Here is a 20,597-nt window from a genome sequence, read left to right on the forward strand (position 1 = left end):
ATTTTTACATGCAAGTTCTGAAGATTTTACCTGATGGAAATGTTTAGAAATTCTTCAAGGTTCAATTCTATTAGTTTGAAAAACTTTTATGTGAACGAACTTAAAAAAACATAAATTTTTGGGATAATAATATTATTTATTAGGTATTTATAACTAAAAACTAAATATCAAGAAAATGTGAAAGAGTACTAAGTATTTTTCTTCCAAATTGATTGGAAAGGTTTTATTATCTAAAAATTAATCTGCTACATGCTGTACACACAAAATATATTTATCAGAAATTTATATTTACATTTTCACTTATTTATTATCAGTAACTTCTCTTTACCAAATTGTGCCAACTGCTAACGGAGAAATAGCCGGAGCAGAGACCACGGAGCCCGTTGGGGTAGCAATGACTGATCGAGCGACGGCTAAAGGTGCTGGGGCGACGATGCCGGCAGAAAGAGGGGCAGCTAGCACAGAGGCGGACCAGGGGGCGGCAAGAGGGGCTGCGAGTGGAGTGGCGATAGCAGCACCACCGATGACACCCGCGTGGACGGTGGCCACAGCAAGGACGATGAAGAGGGCGAGGATCTGAAATGAACGAAATTTTACAGAAACAGTCTTTTATGTACATACTTTTTTGTGCTTTTTTTAGCCATATACAACAATCATATTCCTACAACAATCATTCTTCCCGTAAATAAAGTGACATTTAAAATCACCGCCAACAAAAAAATATACATATATGGGAGAAAAACAAAATACTGATGCCAGTATTCTTACGACATCTAGCTCCCCCAAAAACCTTATTATGAATTTTATGGAAAAATTTTAAAAATGACGCTGTCTTACAAAAATTAAATATTTTTACTATTTCGTAGTGATTTTTAACTGGATGTGTACAGGATAGTAAGTAACATAGAAATTAACTACATACCATGGTGTTCATGTTGATTTGGTTTGGTTTGTTCTGTAGACGATGCAACTGATAAAGCTGAATAAGTCTATCGAACTTTTATAGCATCCATACCTAATATACGATGACCAACGCGCCCATAGAAAAAAATGGTAATCCTAAAACTAGTTAATGATTAAATATTAAGATTTCTTGCAATGACATTAGTTTTAAGTAGCTAGAGCACACCTAAAATATATGGGCCGTAAATTTTACACCTACATGCTATTTTAATCTGTTGAAATTTTGTAGGAACTGAAATCATGCAAGAAAAATTTTCGTGACCTCATGAGGAAGTATAATATTTATTGTCTGTTGAATAAATTTGGTAATAGGAGTTTTATTTTGACTTAAGAAGAGGCTGTATAGTAAGAATTAAAAAAATATATACAAAAATATATTAAATTTTTCCGTATTAGAATTTACATCACTCTAATTCTGAGAAACTGCTTTTTGAAATTGTGAAAATACATCGAAGTCCTAATACCACCCCCGTCCCCCAAAGGGTGCTCATAGACAGGGTCAATAACATTTAAGAGCTACAAAAATAAGGATTTACTATCCTACCATTAATCATATTCTATATTCTAACACGATATTTCTGTGTAATTATTTTCATGCGTGTTCGTGTTGTTTATTATTATTTACTACATTTATAATTTAATTTAAACAAACAGGCGTCCTTGACTAGTATATAATACAGTTCCTTGTTAAAAAAGTGGCACCAGAATGCACCAGATTGATATCTACGACAACTAGGTCAATGAATAACTTAATAGTGTCGTCTGTTGCATGATTTTTCATGCCATATACGATTATGTGCAGGATGTTTGTCATTCCCGTAAACGTTACACGTATAAAGTCACTAAAAAAAAATAAGTTGAAACTCACACATCTGAGGCAAATAAGAATTATAATATTTTAAGTAGTTCGCTAGATGTAGTTTATTTTAATTGGCAACAAATGTTTATTTAATTTAACTGATTGAGATTTATGGAAAGTTAAACAGAATGTTGCTGTAAATTTAAGCGTTAAATATCGCACTTGTGTCCGGAGCTTAAGGCCATCTGTCATCTGATCAACCACGTGGTCGAAAACCCGCAGTTCGGCAACCAGGAATACAGCGAATAAAAAATCGAAATGATTTGACAAGTTCACATGACGCATGCCCGTTAGTGTCGGCATCACAATATGGCAGTGTTTTTGAAAATAATCTATGAAATATCAGCTGTTTCATTGTGATTGTTGACATACTTTAGTATTTTAATGGGACTCGTAGCCATGTGCCATTTACCATGGGAGCAATTGCATCTGTGCTGCAATGGCATTGCACCTTTTGCAGCTTGATCAATCCCACAGAGCAATTAAAATGTATTAGATGTGGGACAAAAAGGCTCTCTAACAAAGACACATCCTCGTTTTCTGATACCTGTAATTTCGGAGCCAGCAGAAATTGCACGGTAATACGCCGACTTAAGTCATCAGAAACGAAAACTCGCCTGCACTTGACCAGGTAAGCTAGGAGACATAATTTGTTTATATTGTAACTTCATTGTTAAAAAGATCAATAAGTGAGGTCAGTTTTTATTTTCAGTGATTTGGATAAAAGAAACTGTTCTGCTTTGGTTAAAAATTTAGTCATCAACAACTTATTACTTTTAAAAGAAAATTCAGTTGACCTACATTCCAATTTAAAAAGATCATCGAGTCTGCCTTGTCTTACAGAGCCTCTCAGTATCTGCAACAATTGTCAGGTCTCTTTTAAAACAACAACAGACAGATGTATACTCTGCGACTCTAAACTAGATATGATGAACATCGCTGAATCTCCTTGTAAGATCTGTTCACTTACTCCTGTAGAGCATTACCGCAGCTATGATATATTAAATTGTGATAGACCTCCAATATGTAAATGTCAAAGGAATAAATCTTTATCGCTTATTAAAAGTTTAAGTTGTTCTGTGGCCCAAAAAAGCAGCTGTGATTCAACAATAGACGGCCAGCAACCTAACAACATTAGGACTACGGCCAGTGGTATAAACAATGACTCTTATCCTAGCAGTAACTATATGTGGACAGTTAAGAGTGCAATGCCAAACGCCACTTGGACTTGTAAGCGGTGTACATTGTTAAATAGTGCTAGTTTTACCGTATGTGAAGCATGTGAATCACCATATTCGCCTGATCTAAATAGCAATATAAGTCCCAGTGTCTTCATCAAGGTAATATAGCCGTTCATCAAGATTAATTACTAAAATGTATAAAATTTGCTTTTCTTTAATGTGTGCCTCTTTTATTTGCCTATATTGAAAAAAAAACAAAAATCTATTGAACAAGATTTTGTAGCAAAGACAAAATATCGGACAATTAATAAATGCTTTTTTTTGGATCGTTTTTTCAATAAATTTTTATGACAAAAACTACAGATAGAAAGATAATTTATTTCTTCTTGTGTTTACTGTTTACCTAAATAGATTTGATTCGTTCAAGTGGTGTTTTAATGTAATTTGATTAAGTACAAGATGCACATTACATACCACTTTATAAAACATTTATTTTATAATGAAAAGATACACCTCATAAATTGTATGCATAAATAGCCTGTATTTAATCCACTTATGTTTTAAATTTCCCTCGAGAATTAGTATTATTAACATACCCACTTATATCCATGCAGAGTGATAAAAATGATTAAGTGCTTGTAAAAAAGCTAATTAATTAGTCGTGACAAACTGAATTTGCCGATATTCTATGACTAGTAGAATTAATATAATTTTATTTGAACTGAATAATTGTACTGACCTTCACACCTCTGACATTAACAGTATTTTTTAACATTATAAAAGTAAACACATACATTTTGCACAATGGATATTAAATATTCATTGTATTTAAATCATTCTAGTAAGCTTTTATCGTACGGTACATTTTTCTAAGCGGTGATCGTATTGTAGGTGGACAATTGGGCAGATAACGAAGCCTTGCGGAATTCTAGTCATAAGCCTATCTACAGGAGATCATTCTCAGAGCTGCCATCATCACAAAACCTTCATATCCCTAACCTCAATCGGAGGAGCCTAGAGAGTAGCTTACAGTCGAATATTCCAAAGTCGAGTACCTCTATGACTGATATTCAGTCCTCACAGCATTCCCAGTTATTTGACAATTTTAACACTAAGGCAGGGAAGAATCTGAATCGGAGCACGAGTGATATTACCAAAGAAACTGGAATCAGTAATACCTTGTATACTTATATAGGAATCTCGGAACCTGAAAAAGAGAAACATTTCTACGAGAACCACACCGTGATAGATGCACAGAAGAGGACCATGGCTTTTGACGCCGAGCAGCATGAACGAATGTGAGTAGCTTTACACTACTGTTAGTTGATATTCTTGGGAACTTGCATTACCTTACAGGGTGTATGTAATTTTTGAACAGAGCGAACAGTTTCAATGAAAAAGTTGCATTTAAACGTCATTGTGTGTTACCAGACTACTATTCATTATTTTTAATTGATCTTTGCGATTTGGAAACTAAATAATTCAAACGGACAATTATCTATCAAATAAAATTTCTTTTCCTTCTGGTGTTCCTCAAGGGTCTCATTTAATTCCCTTATTATTTGAGTTCTTCGTCATCGACACTAATAATTCTTATTTTCTGATGATTTAAAATTATACGTAAAGGTGTCAACTCTAAACGAATGCATCAGTCTATGGTCTGACTTCAATAATGTAAATACCTTATCAAAACCTCGTTTACTAAATTGAAAAAACAACTTTAAAAAGAGTTCTTTAGATTAGAGACTCGAGTATAACACTTGACTTAGTTTTATTCCTCAAATCTAATTTATTATTGCCAAAACTATAAAAATGCGTGATTTTATAAAATGTTGCTATCAGAATTTTAGCGATATATCATCAATGAAAACGTCTGCAGTTAATTTTTGGAATTAGCATAAAATGTTATTATTTAAAAAATATTGTATAACATATTTATTGTTTTTCCTTTTCGCTTCAATCTATGATTAATAAGAAAAAAATAAGAAGTTAGTCTAACACAGCTTTGTGGGTTTATCAAAACATTAAAAGTCACATTGGAATTTATATTTTTATACTCACTACGACTTTAATTACTTTTGTGACACTGATCTCTGATGAATTCCTAAAATTCACTACTGTTTCTAAAGAATACAGTGCATTATTTCATTTCTCACGAAGTAAAATGTATTTCTCTTAGTGACCACTTCCTGTGCTGATGAAACATACGAATTCACGGAATTGCCATGATTCTAATGTGGTTGGTAACATAAAAAAGTGACCAAATGTGCAATGGAAATTCCATAGTGATCTTTTATTTTTTCATTGGATATAACCACGTATTTCTTTTCGTTTCTGTTTTGTTGGCTTCATTCACCACTTTGTAAAGGTATGTTTATTCAGAATGCAAGTGTTGAAACAAAACAACCCGACAAAAACCACCTGGACGGTAAACGAGAGGCGATGGACCTGTCACCAGTGTTCTTTCGCTTACAATGGCTTTAATGCTGAAAAATGTGATATATGTAAAAGTTGGAGATCCCCACCGTCGTTGAATCAACCGTGCACTGTAACCGTGACGGAAGATAGAAGCATTAGCGGCCCCTCGCCTGCGTAAGTCCATTTTCTTTTGTTTTTAAAGTTATTTGATGATAAAATTTCTGACGAAACCTGTCAAAATTTATCTTTCATTAATACTTATTTACTTAATTTAAGTTTTTATAAATTGTTCTCTGAAAAACACTTCACTCAAATTAGGGGAAGTGATTATCTATTACTGGTTTTCTTTTATATAGAAAGTGTGCATCAATTTTGATTATTTCTAATTTCTATTTAGCTAGAACAACTAATTTTGTGATTATCTCTTGTGCCTGCTTATCATGCATACTTTTTGAAGATAAAATAGTTTCAAATAATTCTAAATGATGTTTATATTTAATACAGAGTGGATTACTATTAATCTGACTTGGCAGGTGAATATTAATGTGAGTAGAGCTATTGCAAGTCGATTTGCAATATTAAATATAATGCTGCAAGTAAACTGTTTAAACAAGAAAAAACGAAAACAGTAAAAGTATATGATAAAAATGTGGTAAAAACAGTTGTGTTTAATATCGAAAAAATTATATCGGTTTATAAAATCTTAAAATTTAATTTTTAACATAGTTTATTCAACAAAATTTTACAGAACGCTGTATTAGTCAGTTATATAATTTAATTTTTTAAAACATTTATCTCAAAAGAATCTTCATTACAGTTTTTATAGCGTTTAATAAAACATGAAATACACGAAGGTTATCATCAGATAAGACATATCTTGTCACATTATTTTATTTTCATAAAATGAAGGTAATTTTTTTGTATTATCACTTTCCCAGTCCTAGAAGCTATTTTGTGTAAAATGACGTTTTACGTGTAAGCTTACACTTGTACTTTCAAATGGAATACGAAATTCATGTAAAAAATGTTTCAGATCGATAAACTGGAACAACACAGTTGACATACAAGTCCCCATCGCAACTTTAGATCAGGATCTCGATGACGATTTCCAACTTTTACCAGGTAATCGCTGAAGTTTTCATAATATCCAATTTTTTTTTTGGTACGCTTTCTAAAAGTATTAACTTTACTTCCATTCAAATGTAGGTTAAATAAAAAGGTTTCTTTTTTTTAATAAAATACAGTACTTTCAAAAAGTTTGTGACAATTTTTACAAGACCTACTGAAATCGCAGAAATTGCCATCATTTCCTAAACGCCCTGTATAGTTTTTAAAAGCCGAACATCCTGTAGCTTTAAGCACTTTGTTCGTCGAGAAATAATCTCCTGAATTTGTGACATAGGCTTAGAAGACCTAGATATTATTTTTCATTTAATTTTCTGTTATAATTCGTATTTTTTTCTCATATATCGGTAAGTAATGCCTTTACAGGTCAGGACAGTCCGACGGCTGCCGAGGACCAGAAATGGACCTGCAAGAAATGCACCTTAGTGAACAGCGGCCGATCTCTGGTCTGCGAGGCATGTTACGGTTCGAAACTGCGCTCCGTCACGATCAACAACGATATGACACTGAAGAAAGGGGAATTTTGGACTTGTTCCAAGTGCACCTTAAAGAACGTGTTAACCGCCACGTCTTGCAAGGTGTGCAAGACGGAAAAAGTAAGGTTGGAAATCGGGATGCCGTCTAGGAGCCCTTCGCCAAGACACGGCGGGGTGAAGAAGCACAGCAAGAGCTGCGCCAGTACCAAAGTTAGTAGTGACCAAAGAATAACGGCGATTACGAAGATGAGTAAGGGTAGAGTTAATCTGCAGACGGATATGGATCAATGTAAGTACGAAATTGTAGTATTTTGGTATTTCGAATTAAGAATATGTAATATCTTCTGCAGTAGCGGACATTCAAAAATTTGGATAGGTCAGTTTAGACGGAAGAACTTTTTATGATTTTTTTTGGCTATTTTACAAATTTGATGATTCAGCTGGATATTTTTTGGAAAAATTTTTATTGTTGCCTTGAATTTTTTTCCTTTTAGGAACTCTAGAATTATTTCTGAGTAATTTTGATAACCATATTATCGTTTGTAACTCGAGAAATGTCGTTTACGAAATGCTTTTTATTACACTTTTATAGAGCAAACATTGTAAATAAATCATCTCGTATTAAAGTGTATTTAGTTAATACTTCTAATCCGATATATCTAAATTAAATAAATCTCTTTATGTCAAATTATGGAACAGTAAATATTAACGATGTGACATTGGAGGAGACAAATATCTTTCTGAAATAATCACTTGGATTAAATTTTTATTGGATTTTTTATTTCCATTTTTGTTAAAAATGTAAATTTTCACGATGTGAGAAATTTTGAAATTGTTTCAATTTATCTTCATTAAAATCAATTAGTGAATATGGAAAATGTGTTCTCGAGAGTAAATGATTTTTTCTTAATGGAGATAACAAAATTGTTACTCAAATATTCAGTCGCTAAGAAAATTGCTTGATATAGAGGGTGTTTGGAATTGCCTAAGCCAATTTTTACCTTTTATTGTGCGAAAGATAGTATAAGCTGTACAGTCCTTAATTAGGTTTATCTGATTTGGAATTGTCAAACAAATATTCATAAAAAAATTAATATAAGCTTATTAATATGAAGAAAATCCTCAAAAAAAATTATGACTAGTTAAATAATTTTTCACGATTTAGTACGAACTCTTATGAGATTGCAGGTTTTTTTGGTGTTTCCACTTAGAATGCGCAACAATTGACGAACAGTTTCTACATCAACTTATATAAATAGAAAACCTAAGGAACCATACGACAAGTTATAGAAATCGATTAGGTACTCGTAAGATACATAATTTATAATAATTCTCCCTCAAACTGCTGTTGTTGACTGACTTAACCTCCAAATGTGTGATAGCGGCAACGCTGCGGTCTCAACGTAGCGTATTATTTGAAACTCACAGGTGTAACATATCGAACGCGAGCGAATCTACAGAAACTCTCATTACACTTTAGACGTACCCCCGTACCCGATAAACTTCCTTAAGTTCTTGAAAGAATTTCGGAAATTTTTCTTCGATTCTGTTATAAGCCTCTTTACCAACCCTCTCCCAGGAATTTTAACCAGTGGCAGTTGGTGAAAATTAAATTGGTCATATTTTGATAATAAAGCATAGGACTCACACCATTTTTATGGGATGATTTCTAGTTCCACAAATTCATCACAGGAAATTTCATACAAAATTTGCAAAATTAAAAATGAAATTGGGGTTGCCAACCCCGGGATCTCGAAAAGAGTTGCACATATATTTGAAAAATACTTTTTTAGTGTTTTCACTTCATAAAAGCATGTATTTTGTTCTACTTTGTAAATAATGAACAAGATAAATGCATATTTAACTTTGGAAGTCGAACGTTCTGCATATATCGATATAATTTTGTTTATATAAGAATTTGTCCAAATTCCAGCCACCCCTGTCGCCCCGGGGCCCTACCAGCCCTGGCAGTGCATGATATGCACGTTCGTCAACACAAAATCGCACGTGTTCTGTGATATGTGTCAAAGAATGCGAGACGACGTCAATTCTAGATTCCCCAAAGACCCGCCCAGACTAACTCAGGAAGAACTAAGCAACAAACACTGGAATTACATCGTCAGGTACTGCAAGCTGAAGAAGCAGAGTTACGTAGACGACGATTTCCCCCCGATGCCAACTAGTTTGTACTACAACCCCTCGGAAGTGAAGGACGCTCACACGATCAAGTGGAAGAGGCTGAGGGACATAGTCGTGGAAGAGGACAAGGAGTTAGCGTGGGCAGTCTTTAGGAGGCCGCAACCTTCCGATATATCCCAAGGTCAGTGAAAACGATGGCATTGATTTTCTGTGTAATTTAACTGATAACTCACTTTCTGGAAATGCATTGTTTGATTTTTCCAGATATAGATAGGTGGGAATTCTCAAAAGTTTGATAATATATTTATTCTGTTTTTTATCCCAATTTTATACTAATTTTATATGAAAAGGATGATAGGCGTGCAAAAAACTGACAACCAACATTAATTCACGACAGAATCGAGACTACTAAATTGTTATAAAATTACCATAAGTTTAAAAAATATTGGACCTTCTTTATGAACATGACTTTCAAATAAATGGAGCAGCATTTAAAGAGAAGGCTCGATATCTAAAAATCTGCAACTAAAAGACGTTTGAACTACTCAGATCGGATTTTTAACAGCCCACTGAAATTATTTTGTTATTATCACTGGTCTCACATTTTTTATATAAATTTAAATGTAAATTAATAATTTAATAGGCCTTTTAAAGATAAAAAAAGTTATTAGGGTATCGTATCGTTTCACTGTGAAATATATAAAATTTAGGAGTTCTGGGAAATTGCTGGCTTCTGAGTGCCTTAGCCGTGCTAGCCGAGAGAGAAGATCTAGTTAGAGCCGTTCTCATAACGAGAGACTTCTGCCACCAAGGCGTATATCAAGTAAGGTTGTGCAAGGACGGCCACTGGACCACAGTCCTGGTCGACGATTACTTTCCATGTGATAAAAGAGGCCACCTGTTCTACTCACAAGTAAGATGTTGTTTATTTGCTTAAAGGAATATTGCCATCTCTTTTTCCTTTTTGTAGGCGAAACGCAGACAGCTCTGGGTCCCCCTGATTGAAAAGGCAGTGGCCAAGATCCATGGATGTTACGAGGCTCTAGTGTCGGGCCGAGCGATAGAAGGCTTGGCTACGTTAACCGGGGCGCCCTGCGAGAGTATACCGTTACAGGCCTCATCTATGCCGGCCCCGGCAGAAGAGGAACTGGACATTGACCTCATCTGGGCTCAGTGAGTAAATTTAACTTCTGACAGTTTTAGGTAATCTACGGCCCGGAGAGCTTTGCCTAATTGTTTAATTTATCAAAAAGAAACGTTAGTTTATTTTTCAAAATTTTACTTAACACAATTTTTGCTAACAAATGTCTTTTAAAGTGGTGTCTTATTAACTTCTACGTGACTTGAAGGTTATTGTCATCTCGACAAGCTCTGTTTTTAATGGGAGCGTCATGCGGCGGGGGAAACATGAAAGTAGACGAAGTAGAATACCAAAACAAAGGCCTAAGACCCCGGCATGCCTACTCCCTTTTGGACGTAAGAGACATCGAGGGTTACAGATTATTGAAACTCCGAAATCCTTGGGGTAATTCTGTAGAAACCGATAAGTTTATTTTTTTCTACATCCTTTGCCATTTTAAGGACATTTCGTGTGGAAAGGGGATTGGTCGGACGAGTCTACTCTGTGGAAGAGACACCTTAGGCAGGAACTGCTGCCGGACGGACCCCAGGACGGTACTTTTTGGATATCTTTCGCGGACGTATTGAAATATTTCGATTGCATAGATATCTGTAAAGCGAGGAGTGGTTGGAACGAAGTCAGGTTAACGGGCACGCTGCCGCCACTTGCTAGTCAGGAACATTTGTCTTGCATTTTGCTCACTATTCTAGAACCAACCGAGGTTGATTTTACGCTCTTTCAGGTAAAACAACAGTTTAAACTTTAGTTTGGCATTTTGATGTTTTTTTTTCTAGGAGGGTCAACGAAAGTCTGAAAAATCCCAGCGGTCTCAGCTAGACTTGTGCGTGGTGCTTTTTAAGGCTAGAGTAGGATCGACGATAGGTAGTTTAGTCGAACATAGCAAGAGGCAAGTAAGGGGCTTCGTCGGGTGCAATAAGATGCTGGAAGCGGGCGAATACGTGGTGGTTCCTCTGGCGTTTAACCACTGGCATACGGGTCTCGACGATGTTACGGCATATCCAAGGTAAATTATTCATTTCTTTATTATCGTTGATAAAATATAATATACAGAGTGAAATAGAAAATTATTCTATTTAAAACGACGATGCAATAGTTTTTATTACTCGCCTATTCCAGGTATGTCCTAGCGATTCACAGTTCGAAAAAACTCCTAGCGGAGAACATCCAACCTCCAAATCACATCCTGGCCGACGCTATAATATCCCTCACCTTGGCCCGCGGCCAGCGTCATGAAGGTCGGGAAGGGATGACAGCCTACTATCTCACCAAAGGCTGGGCGGGTCTGGTAGTGATGGTGGAAAACCGCCACGAAAATAAGTGGATCCACGTAAAATGCGACTGTCAGGAAAGTTACAACGTCGTGTCCACCAGGGGCACTTTAAAAACGGTGGATTCCGTTCCGCCGCTGACCCGTCAGGTCATAATAGTTTTGACCCAGCTGGAGGGCAGCGGGGGGTTCTCTATCGCGCACCGTTTGACGCATCGACTTGCTAATTCACAGGGTTTGCACGACTGGGGCGAGCCGGGCGCTTGCCACGATCCGGAGCTGGATTCTGAAACGCTCGGGTTGCATTCACCGCGTTTGTTTTAATTGGATATTCCTTTTATTGTAGATATTGTTTTTGCTCTCTATTTACGTACAACAAACCGAGAATGTGATTATTGATTTCCGATTGGCTTGAGTGCGGTTCAAACGGTTTTAACGGCTGAAAATTATTCTCCTTCGACACGTTTTGAGTGATTGTTCACGATTTATGTACGTTTTAGAAGTTCTTGACTCAATTCAATTTGTGTGAATCGATAACTTTCTATCTTTGAATTTCCGGTATTAACTATTACGGTGTGTCAGCATTTCGCTAGATTTGATATTTAAATTTTTGAAAAATCAGTTTGTTGTTCGTAAACCAAACAAAGTCTGAGTTTCATGTTCCGTGTTGTCGTTAATTTAATATATCAGCGAATATCTGTTCTTGTTTCTCGTTTTCGTTTGGAAAAATTTTTATTTAACCATAAGAAACTCGTAATATTATCACTATATAAAGTTGTTAATCACTGATATTTGATGTGTTCATATTGTTTTTAGTATAAACCGGTTAGACACAAAAATCACATTCGGAATTTTTTTTCTTCGTATTTTTTAGCATCTCCCAGTCTTGTGTACTCGATAAATCAAAGTTGTGATTGAACTGCCAATATTTTCTATCAAATACTTCCAAGGTGTCGCACTAACTGGTCTAAAAATTTTTAAATCGGTGATATTTTATATTATACAAATATTGAAATTTTCATTTATGAAATTTAAAAAATATATTTTTTTTTGCAATAATAAAATACTCCTATTATTTGTTTTTATTTGGTTTTATAAGAGGTAAGTTTTTAATTTTATTTTAGAATTTATGAACGTAATGTCACGTTTACTAACATCCTGGAAAATAATTTTTCCTTTTCATACTTTGTATATAGCATTTATAATTTTTTATTTTAGTTAATTGTGGGAGATGTTATTAAAAAATTAGCTAACGTTTATTTCTCCGTACTCGATTTTAACTTTCAATTTTGAATTTTGAGGTAAACTGTGATTTTTGTGCGATTGAATTTTTTATTCCCGTTACTTAATTGTTAATAAATAAGTTCTGTTTTTCCTAGCAATTTGATGTTTTTATAGACAGTTTTATTACAAAATGCTTTTTTAGATTGTACTGCATACAGTTTCGTGTGAAATCATACTGTTGTTAATAAATAAAGTAAGCTTAAAATACCGTGTTGTATTATTTTTACGATTTATCTTATCTATTTTTTTTTTATTGTAATACCAAGCCACTAACTATTTTTCATTAGATCAATAGATTAAATTATAAGCTCAAATACCACAAGAAAATAATATACAAATATTTAGATGAATATCTAATCATTAATTTCTTTAAAAGAAAAACGTAAAAATAGGGAAAATACCTTACAGAGAATTATTTATTCATTCATTTTTATACCAAAATGTATTTATGTATCTACAAAATAGAAGTCAGGTAAATCCATAGATTCCTTTTATCTAATCTGTAATGTAAGTAAACCCATACACATATTTATATTTAAATATGTGTAAACACTGTAAACTACTAGCACTACGCCATGGATATCTGTCACAGAATAGTCAAAAATCAAAATACCTAAAAGTCGCAATATTAACAATATCGGCATCTTTGATCTCTATTGGAGGATCGACGCTACCGTTTTTGAAATAGAACTTAAATACAATTTTTTATTAAAACTTATTATATCATCATAGTTTCGTTAAAAAACATGCTAGTAGTTCCATACCATGCTAGAATCACTATTATTTGTAATTCGTAATTTATAGCAAGTAGCAAATGTAAGCTGGCTAAATACTAAATACCACATGATGATACAAAACATATAATAAATACCCCCCGGGTGAAGCCCAAGAAAAAAGAAGAAGAAGAAGATGTAGCGAAGGTAATGCATCCGAGAAAGATAGAAAGTGTCATAAAGTGGTGATGTGCGTAGATAAATAAGGCGAGGGCAATACGAAATTCGAAATATAATAAGAAAATGAATTACCTACAGAAAAGCAGGGGATTCAGGGATCCTGGATTCAGGTATGTTGTAGGATACTCTGGAATTAGTCGATATGTTTTTTGGATGCCGGATTGTGAAGTGTGACTGTTGATTTACATATTTATCGGTACTTTTCTGCATAAACACACGTGCAGAATTTATTGGAACCAGTCTGAAAATTCGTACCCAACAACCAGTATAATTTCACTGTCAATACCTAATTTTTGTTTCTTTTGAATGATGATGTTTTTAGTTTATTGTAATCCCGTCCCTGTGTATACCATGCATTTCATGAAATACATTTATTATTTACGTAGGTACTTTTAAAATAATGATGGTACCTACCTATTCACATGGGCATTCACAATATTTCAGGGTGGCGCAGGTAAATATAAACTATAAAAAATGGTAAAATATTCTGAATTAACGTTACTGTTACTAACAAGTGGAAACAGTTACCATGTAAGTACGCATCCCAAGCCAAGTAAATTACAGATTTACCTTCTAAAAGTAAACAAATCTTTCTTGTATTGACAAATCCGCGCGCATAAAAAAAATACTAATTTTTAACGAAACAGGAAACCGAAAACACTAAATCAACAAAGGTCCACTTGCGCCTCGAGAAGCGGACCACCAACGCTCTTTCGAACCAGGGGACTCTTGTCGCGAGCCGTTGGCTTGATGAATTAGTTCCAATTTCCAATCCGTTCAGTCGCGAGCGAGACGGTGATTCGCAAACACCGTGCGCGTAGATCTTCTGCACGTTCTTCATAGGAAAAGTGTTGAGTTTTTTTTTTTAAATCACTTTTCAGTGTGAAAAAGATTGTTCGTTTATGGTGCAATTATGTTACGGAGATATAACAGCTTTATGTAAATGTATGTCTTTAATATTAACTTAACTTATCACTTTGACTAGGTATTTGTTTATATTTCGTAAAAAGTGGGAAGTCTTCTAATTTGCATAGTTGTAAGATTGCGTTAGACTAAGTAAAGAATATTACCTACTTTAGTAGCCACCTAGCCAGTTAGCCAGGCTTCGAGTTTCTCTGATTTAGACGACCCACTTAGCAAAAAATTACAATTTTTAATATTAGAAATCCGACCGCTTGGCATCTACCTAATTGGGTATCTAAGTATCTACACATTCGATTTAACTCGACTGATACTATTTTATGCATTTAAAGTAGAAGAAAGGATTGTTATTAAAGAAATCTTTTTATAATAATTGAGAGGTTATGTTTATCTTGATGTATTTCACTATGTACCTATTAGGTATCCTACACAAACAATTTGAAAGAAATGTAACAAAAATGTAACTCTTTTTTTAAATAATTGGCTATCATTACGTACCTACCTACGTGATAACGTTAATGAGCCTAATATTAAATTCTAATAGGTAGTTATAAATATTTCGTTATCGTCACGATACCCGCGGGTTTTTGCCGTAATTAAAACAACTTTTTTAGTTGTTTCTGTTGTAGGTAGATAAATTTTACATAAAACAATGAAACTGCAACTATAAGACATCATGAGGATGGATGTTTCTTTATTTTTTAACATTTTCAACATAGACCAACACCAGTCAAGATAACCAACAAATATAGGATGTAAAAAAATGCATGACTGAATTCTAATGAGTCTACGTCATAAAATTACGAAGAAAGTTTATACACCTAAAACACATTTATTTGTTAATCTAAAATTTGGTCAAACATTTTAGTCACATCCTGTATACTAAGAATTTTTCAAACAAAAGAGATTGTTTCAAAATAATAAAGCAATTTTTTAATTACTTAACTTGACTGTTAAGGTTTGAATACAATAGGGAAATTTTGAAATACAAAATTTTTAAGTATAGCAATAATAGTTATTGCTATAGTTAATTGCTACAGGGTGTCATAACTACGTCCCTTTTCCATAGTGTAGTATTAAAAATGTTTTAGAGAATAGCCAAGTTTTGATCTACATTTTTAAAAATATTTCCAGTTTGATTTTTTAAATGGAATACACTGTAGGTAAGTATATGATTGACTTTTCGGATGTCTCTGCAAATTTACCATCATTTTACTGTACTCGTGTCTTCGAAAACATATTAATATACAGGATGTTCCATTTAAAAATCAAACTTTGGCAGATACCCTATTAACATTGAAGTAATTTTTGTTTGGCATTTTTTGCAATGCAGCTATGGAATAACAAACGCTTTGTTGGGTCACCCTGTATGATGTATAGATGGGTAACTAACTAGATATTAGACGTAATAACGAAATGATCTTTATTCCTTTTAATTTAGTCAAATTAACCCGTTTTCTTGGAATGTAGAAAAATTACTTTTGTAGTCTTATTGAATGCATTGTTTTTTTATAATTATTACGACGGCATTCCCAGAGAAATAAAAACCTGTAGGTATCTATCGACTATCAAATGATATAAATAGTAGGTCTTTTCTTCGTCTTGTCAGACAATATTCTCAGAAATATTTCCGATATATTTTACCGATTTTATTTGCCTTTCAATTCATTATCAACAATATAATGTCGAGTATAAAATAAAATGCAAGTAACATCAGAATATCAAACATTGTAAACATTTTTACTACTTTTTAATAATTGCAACGTTTATCCAACTAAAAATACAAATAAGTTTACGTCTGATATGGCACCGCCCACAAATGTGAACGCTTCAGAAGTGTATTTCTAGCCGCTGTCCCAAATCTCGCGCCTGGGTCAGAAACGTAAACTTAAAACTTATTTGTATCGGTTGTTCTTTTAACTGTGGCTTTATCTTTATGATTTTTTATCTTTAAAAATTGGACCTCAGTCATAGGTCAATTTACTTATGGGCAAAACGAGAGAACAAAAAGAAATTGAAAACAGAACAAAAACAAAAATTTTGCAAACGACATAAACACGAAATGAAAATGTTTTTACCGATTTCGCGATCGTTTTGTCAACTCGGTACAGGAATGTCGTTTCAGTTTCTGGTTTTGGGGTGTGTCTTTAAAAAACACTAATAGCTGTTTACAACTGTTCAATATTCATTAAGTTTTGAATTAATTCGTTTTACCTTGCCTGAATGGTAGGATGTCCTTATGGAATTGACTTATAGGTACAATAAAAATCGACGCATGTACGCGATAATTGAGGAAATTGATAGTCTGCAGTACTTACTTTAATTGAAAAAAATGTGACGTCAAAAGTGGTATAGCTGCTATCAGTTGATTCAATTCGAGAGATAAAATTATTGAAAATATTGTTGTTTTTTTATAAATTTGATACTAGGCACTTTAAATCGTTTGTAATATTTTCTGCCTAGCAAAAAAAATACTGGAACAGCTCTTAAAATCACGAGATTGATTTTTCGAACATCATTATTAATTTGTTTTAATTTCCCACCAAAGAAACGCTACTTTTTAATTTTTTTAAAGTAACAATGCAGAGATGATTCTCAGGTACCGATAATCATATCTATTGATAGTATTAAAATCCAATCGGAAAGGTTTTTCCCACATAATTGATATATTTTTTGTATTATGTATTGCCACCTGATCTTAATTGTCATTTTCTCTTAAACAGTCTATTTTTTTAGACTTCAAACTAGTACCTACTCCCTTTTTACGTAAAAATGTTTAGATCAACCAAAATTAGGGCTTACGTTGGTTACAAGTTTTTAACCTATAAATTTTAAATGATTATGAAATGTGATTCAATATACAAAATAATTTTCTTTTGATAAAATGTATGTTGCGGAGTTCTGTCGCATTTTTATATTTATTTTTGTGCAGTCCTAAAGTTTCATTTTTCCCATTTTCGTAAATGCTTCTGGTTAAAGCCCAAAATTTAATATGTATGCTGTTTATTTAGTCCTCTGCAAGAATGTGAAAATAGTATCCGGTTACATCTCACTTCGTTGATGTTAACCAGTGTTTTTTTATATTTACAGTTGTTGAATGGTCAATTTGAATACCAGATTTTATTCAAATTTATACGAAAAAAATACCTGATTATAACATGGGATGTTATCGGTCTTGAATATTTGTCTTGGTTTCCAAATTTTATAAGAGATTTTTACTAAACTGAATTCAATGTTTTGATTAGCCGTAGCATTGAATTTTATCTCGAATTTCGCGTTCAATGTTCTGATTAGATGAACATTTCGAAAATTTTTCGCTTTAAGTGACAAATTGAAGTTATTTATCAAAAAAATTTAAATAATATCTTTTCATTATTTACTTTATTGAAATCTTATTTCAAACCACATACTACGATTTACAGATCAGGATGTGTAGAAGCATCTGAAAAAACAATATTTAAAACTATGTTTGTTTGCAAAAATTTTATGTAAACCTACTCAAATAAAAACGTATTACGTGGGTACTTCCTACATACAAATATAATTTACGTATTTTAGGAGAACTGCAAATATGAGTAAAACATCTACTTACGTATGCAAAATGAATGGAACAGGCAGTGATTCTGTCGTGATAAGCTTTAAGCAGGAACAATAGATGATAATAAACACGTATTTTTTCAAATGCGAATAAAAAATTCGATACGGTGTAAGAAAATAAATGCTTTATCTCACGTCTCTGTTCATTATCTCATAAGTACAATGTGGGTATTAAAAACATACTCTATTCGTTCAATAATGGACAATTTGCATAGATAGATATATGCTCATATAAATAAGATGATTTTGTATCAACAGTTTTTTTACAGGATTTCCCGACGGGTTTTCCTTCAATCTTTAGTTTTATCTTTGACTACATACACTTATAGTCAAGGGTTTTGTACAAAAAAATAATTATAACATTGTAGGTATTTATTAACTAGACGTACCCAAGATTTTGTATGTCGGTTTTGCATTTGCATTTATTTGTAAAAATCATGGGAGTTTTTTTTTATTTTAACTATTAACCCTTAGTTTTGTTTCCCAAAAAGATATGAAATGTTTATTATAAGCTTAATCCTCGATTTAATCTTAATTTTTTAGTGTTATTCAGCATTATCAGCCTCGATTTGATTTAGCCGAGTACAATATGCTCAGTCCTTTGAATTCAATGTAAATAGCCATTAGCCACGCTTCAGTGTTTCTGTTTTTGACTTCAGTGGATAAGGTTTTCAGATCTAGTATACTTGCTGCTTTATTTGCTTAGATGAGAACTCTGATCATTTGCAAAAAATACTGTGTATCTCAGAAAAATGAGAAATAACAGAACTGAACTTTTTTTTTCCGTAAAAGACGAACATGTGTGAGAATCTGCAGTTTAGACAGGCAACATTATTTTCAAGTGAAATTAATGAAGAGGTGTGAGCCATGAACTTTGGTGACATAACACGCCATCTCTCCGTCAAAGTAAAAGTTGTCTGTACTTTTCATGCGGCATATGTTATCCGTAGTATTTTTGCCTCCTGATCACGAATCCGATGTCAGAATTGAACTATCACATCACAGGAATTTCCTAACCTCAAAAAACAGGTCAAAAATAGTTCAAATGTTCATTTATACGGTTAACATTAATGAAATACCTTGTATATACATCGAGTAAAATAAAGACAACTATTTGGATTCCAGTTGAGTAGATGTAGATATACAAAAATAAAGGTATCCCGATGAATTGTATATTTACTCCACCGAAACTAGTTTAGAGTAAGTCTGTATTATTTTCAAACATCTGCCACCGTCATACTCGGTCACATATGAACCAGATATATCCGAACCAATACAGCTCAGCATATCATTCAGATTAGATGGGGAAACACATCACATAAAGAAGTAAACAAAACGCAACCAGGAATCATTTCTATTGATTTCAAAACACGGGGTTTCGTCTCATCCTTTTCTCTGCTAAGTACAATTCATACTTTTGCTTATATTTACATTAAGTTACATTAATCAACAGTACCGTACAGTAACTGTAATTAAATTTTCTATTTATAGATATTGTCGAGGTTATAGTTTCGTCTCGTTTAATAAAGTTACATTTGCTTACCATGGATGATTACCCCACAGTTCCGATCGTAGTTTTCTTATTGTTTTTCTCTGCTTTCACGATCCGGGCCTTGAAATAAGTCCGGAAGTTTTGAAATTCGTGCCATAAATTGCATATACTACAGTGCAAATCCACTTTGTTGTATCAAGTCGATGCACTGGAAACGTGATATTTTGATAAATTCTGCTGCATCCGGAAGTAGAGCATCCCAATGGACATTTTTATTAGTGACGTCACATACGTCAAATAATAGGCAACTCCATAGTAGGTACACATTGTCATGAAGAATTTCTCAGTATTTTTACTAAATCGATGTTTGACCTTATGTACTTTGTATATAAGATAAAAAAAAATGTCTTCTTTGTCATGACCTTAAATATCGCGGTAGGTATTCTGGCAATATTAGAAATATTTAAGAACCTCCAGTGACAAACTAATAGAATTTATATTTTTAAATTTATAATTGACTTTTATAGCAATTAATAAATTAAAATTATATCGATGTTACTGAGCATGCGCATTAAAGATAATTTGTATCGAAGTAGCCTCGCGACAGGATATCATTCAAGAAAATTTGGTTATGATTAAGATTAAGAGTACGAACAATAATACTTCTATAAAAGCAACTGTCATATTAATTTTGTCTTAGAATATATTTTGAACGGTTTTAGAGATTCGATTTTCTACCTCCCCAGTAACTGTTGTTTATTTCCTAAAAATACGCATTTCT

General features: G+C 33.3%; 2 protein-coding genes across 3 annotated transcripts in view; both read left to right on the forward strand.

The window, feature by feature from the left end:
- Positions 1 to 1,100: 1,100 nt before the first annotated feature.
- LOC108905419 (calpain-D) lies at positions 1,101 to 12,597 on the forward strand. Its single transcript, XM_018708255.1, has 13 exons — positions 1,101 to 2,453; positions 2,535 to 3,162; positions 3,895 to 4,301; positions 5,386 to 5,595; positions 6,455 to 6,543; positions 6,913 to 7,311; positions 8,956 to 9,342; positions 9,872 to 10,074; positions 10,132 to 10,334; positions 10,511 to 10,686; positions 10,743 to 11,023; positions 11,076 to 11,305; positions 11,419 to 12,597. Exons 1-13 carry the CDS (start codon positions 2,236 to 2,238, stop codon positions 11,891 to 11,893), a joined length of 3,906 nt encoding a protein of 1,301 aa, XP_018563771.1. The 5' UTR covers positions 1,101 to 2,235; the 3' UTR covers positions 11,894 to 12,597.
- Positions 12,598 to 13,821: 1,224 nt separating this feature from the next.
- LOC108905421 (protein goliath-like) overlaps positions 13,822 to 20,597 on the forward strand; it is a 59,970-nt gene continuing 53,194 nt past the window's right edge. The window contains exon 1 of one of the 2 annotated variants that reach the window (XM_018708257.2): positions 13,822 to 13,916. The gene's annotated coding sequence lies outside the window, so the exon portion shown is untranslated. Of the gene's footprint in view, positions 13,917 to 14,600; positions 14,752 to 20,597 lie in introns of those variants that run through there. The other variant, XM_018708256.2, reaches the window with a different exon arrangement.

Source organism: Anoplophora glabripennis, unplaced genomic scaffold (assembly GCF_000390285.2).
Source record: "Anoplophora glabripennis isolate ALB-LARVAE unplaced genomic scaffold, Agla_2.0 scaffold42, whole genome shotgun sequence".
Classification (NCBI taxonomy): Eukaryota; Metazoa; Arthropoda; class Insecta; order Coleoptera; family Cerambycidae; genus Anoplophora; species Anoplophora glabripennis.

Excerpts from the sequence above, each read along its gene's own strand:
- LOC108905419 (XM_018708255.1), top strand. The coding sequence starts at position 2,236 with ATGGGAGCAATTGCATCTGTGCTGCAATGGCATTGCACCTTTTGCAGC. Across the intron at positions 10,075-10,131 it reads GCCACCTGTTCTACTCACAA|GCGAAACGCAGACAGCTCTG; the intron begins GTAAGATGTTGT and ends TCCTTTTTGTAG. Across the intron at positions 11,024-11,075 it reads TTGATTTTACGCTCTTTCAG|GAGGGTCAACGAAAGTCTGA; the intron begins GTAAAACAACAG and ends TTTTTTTTCTAG.